The 2,363-nt window shown below is 40.3% G+C and overlaps 1 protein-coding gene across 1 annotated transcript; it reads right to left on the bottom strand.

Moving 5' to 3' along the window:
* Window positions 1-971: 971 nt before the first annotated feature.
* Window positions 972-1,993, bottom strand: MRPS21 (mitochondrial ribosomal protein S21). The gene is made up of 2 exons (XM_078621870.1): window positions 1,911-1,993; window positions 972-1,146 (listed from the first exon to the last, which is right to left on the bottom strand). Exons 1-2 carry the CDS (start codon window positions 1,991-1,993, stop codon window positions 972-974), a joined length of 258 nt encoding a protein of 85 aa, XP_078477996.1.
* Between the last annotated feature and the right edge of the window lie 370 nt (window positions 1,994-2,363).

Here is a 2,363-nt window from a genome sequence, read left to right as displayed (position 1 = left end):
ACATGCGTAGTGTTCTTCTGCGGGAAATAGTAGCGTGTATGTCTCATACATCCTGCACCCTCACTGAAACACCAGGACACAAGACCGTGATAATACTGATAATATATATATTGATATAATGTTGCTAAATTGATATAGGTGTGACAGATAGGATTGAGGTACTACACAGTACTATGTAGGTCTAAACACGGCACGGCTGGGCTCGTCTGGCGCATTACCGGTTCAGTACCTCCTCGATGTGAGTGCTGACGTCTCAGCGTCTTGACTTCATTAACGGACCATAGTTTCTGGGGACAAAAGTCGTGGGGGAGCACGCCACGACCCCTGGAATTAAAGAAATGAATCGACAGCGTCGGTGAAACTGCTGGTGTTTCGGCAGTGCCCTCTAGCGGCGTAGCTGAGAGTAGCGACAAACAACTGACGCCATGGCTATTCGTGTCCTTCCACAAGTGCACAACTCATCATCTTTTCTTGTAATTATGACATACTGATTTCATAATTATGAGAACACAGATTTCAACTTCCGGGAACAATGACTCATTTGTGAATCGTTGTTTGTTTCGTGTGTGTCACTCCCTTCCTTTGCCACCGCTTTTATTTCTGTTTTGTAGCATTGCTGGATATTTAGTTTGATAATGTGAGGCATCAGTTGTGAACACAAACCAACTGTCATGTTAGTCAATGAAACTACTCACAAACACTTGGAGGGTTTTTTTTTTCTTAACACAGATATGTGAGTACATGGCAGCAATGCATTACTTTCCTCAGTTACAATGGAGATACATTCCGTTACAAAAAAACCCACGGCCATTTGTCATATACATGGTATTTTGTACACTGTCACACAACCTTTTCTTGTAAGTCTTCTCATTTGGTTGACACTGACATTATGGTCAGTGTATTTGCATATTCCACTGCGCTGCCTTGTCCAGTCCACTGGTGACAACTTTTATCAATCCCTTTCATTTGCATCAGAGCCAAGGATCCTCTCTGTTTGTCTTGGAGACGAAGGCGATTTTCCTGGCCATCTCGGTGTGATAGATCCGTCGGCAATTTTCAAAGTTCTTACGCTGTCGCTCTCGGCAGGGCTTCTCAAAGTAACGCTTGCGCTTTACTGTTTCAATGATGCCATCATTGGTCAAAAGCCTGGAATGAGGAAAAAGATCATCAAAAAAAAACATACCATAAAAGAAGGTCCTTCGCAGAGATGGGAATATAAACATCGTCTTTAGTGAGGAACCTTTATACAACATAAAATTAACATTAGAAATTATTTAAATTCCAATTTTTAAGTGTATTTTTCTTTTAATTTATATCAAACAATAAAACATGAATATATTTTAGATTCTGTCAAAAATAAGCCGAATTTCAACCTTTTTTATTCTAATGTTTTTTTTTTAATTAATAAAGAATGTTGATAAAAAGTCAAACAAAAATCAACAATCCAGTATCTCAGAATTGAGATTTGTGGTACTTAAACTAAATAATTACTCAAACCTAACAGAAAATGCTGGGTACTGTTCCTAACATTGTATGTATTGGTCTTTGTGTGGTATTGTTTGTGATATACAGTATATCGAGGTGTATCTGGACACAGTCCGATCAACTCTGTTGACATGGCAAAAGAAAGTCTCAAATGAATGAACGAATTAATGAATACAGAGATGCATACTTCAATCAACTGACACAAATGCATACGTCTTCCATCATGTTCTAATTTCTGAGCTGCTTCTGTATGTATTCTTGTAAATATAGACGGGAGTCGACAAAGCTCACACTGTGCAAGTGCGTGACATTAGCCTGAAAGCTAACTTAGCTAACGTTAGCCGGTCGGTCCGCTGTAGGACAAAAACACATTTTATGTTCATTTTACACATTAAATGACGCGAAAATAAAAACAACCTCCTGACCTGTTTAAGGTTTTATGCGCCGAATCAACATTCCCCTCTTGAACCATCACCGTCCGGGCAACGAAGCGAAGGTGTCTCGCCATGATGAGGCTGGTTCACGTGCAAATGCGCACCGCCCAGAAACACCGTCAAGTGATCAAGGTTCCGCTGTAAATACCGAGTCGATAAACACTAGGTGGCGCTAGGCGAGAAGAATGGAAACGACCCATTTGAAACCTCCCTTACTTTTCAATTTCTTTTTGTTGCTTTGTTGATGGACTCTGCATGTTTCGGTTTGAGACTCATCCTGTAGTCAATTCCTGTCTGTGCAACAATCTGGTGTTTCTATATTGTTTTTTTTTCTAATGAAACGCAGTTCCCAAGTCGTTGTAACTTTATAGGTACAGCACTGTGTCTGCATGGTGCCAGAGGGAGGAATGGTAAAAATAGCCTGGGTGATAGTATCACAGCTCC

This window comes from Lampetra planeri, unplaced genomic scaffold, assembly GCF_965212315.1.
Source record: "Lampetra planeri unplaced genomic scaffold, kcLamPlan1.2.h2 scaffold_1201, whole genome shotgun sequence".
In the NCBI taxonomy this organism is placed as follows: domain Eukaryota; kingdom Metazoa; phylum Chordata; class Hyperoartia; order Petromyzontiformes; family Petromyzontidae; genus Lampetra; species Lampetra planeri.
The sequence above is the reverse complement of the archived record's forward strand: the minus strand, read 5'-3'. Positions and strand labels throughout refer to the sequence as shown.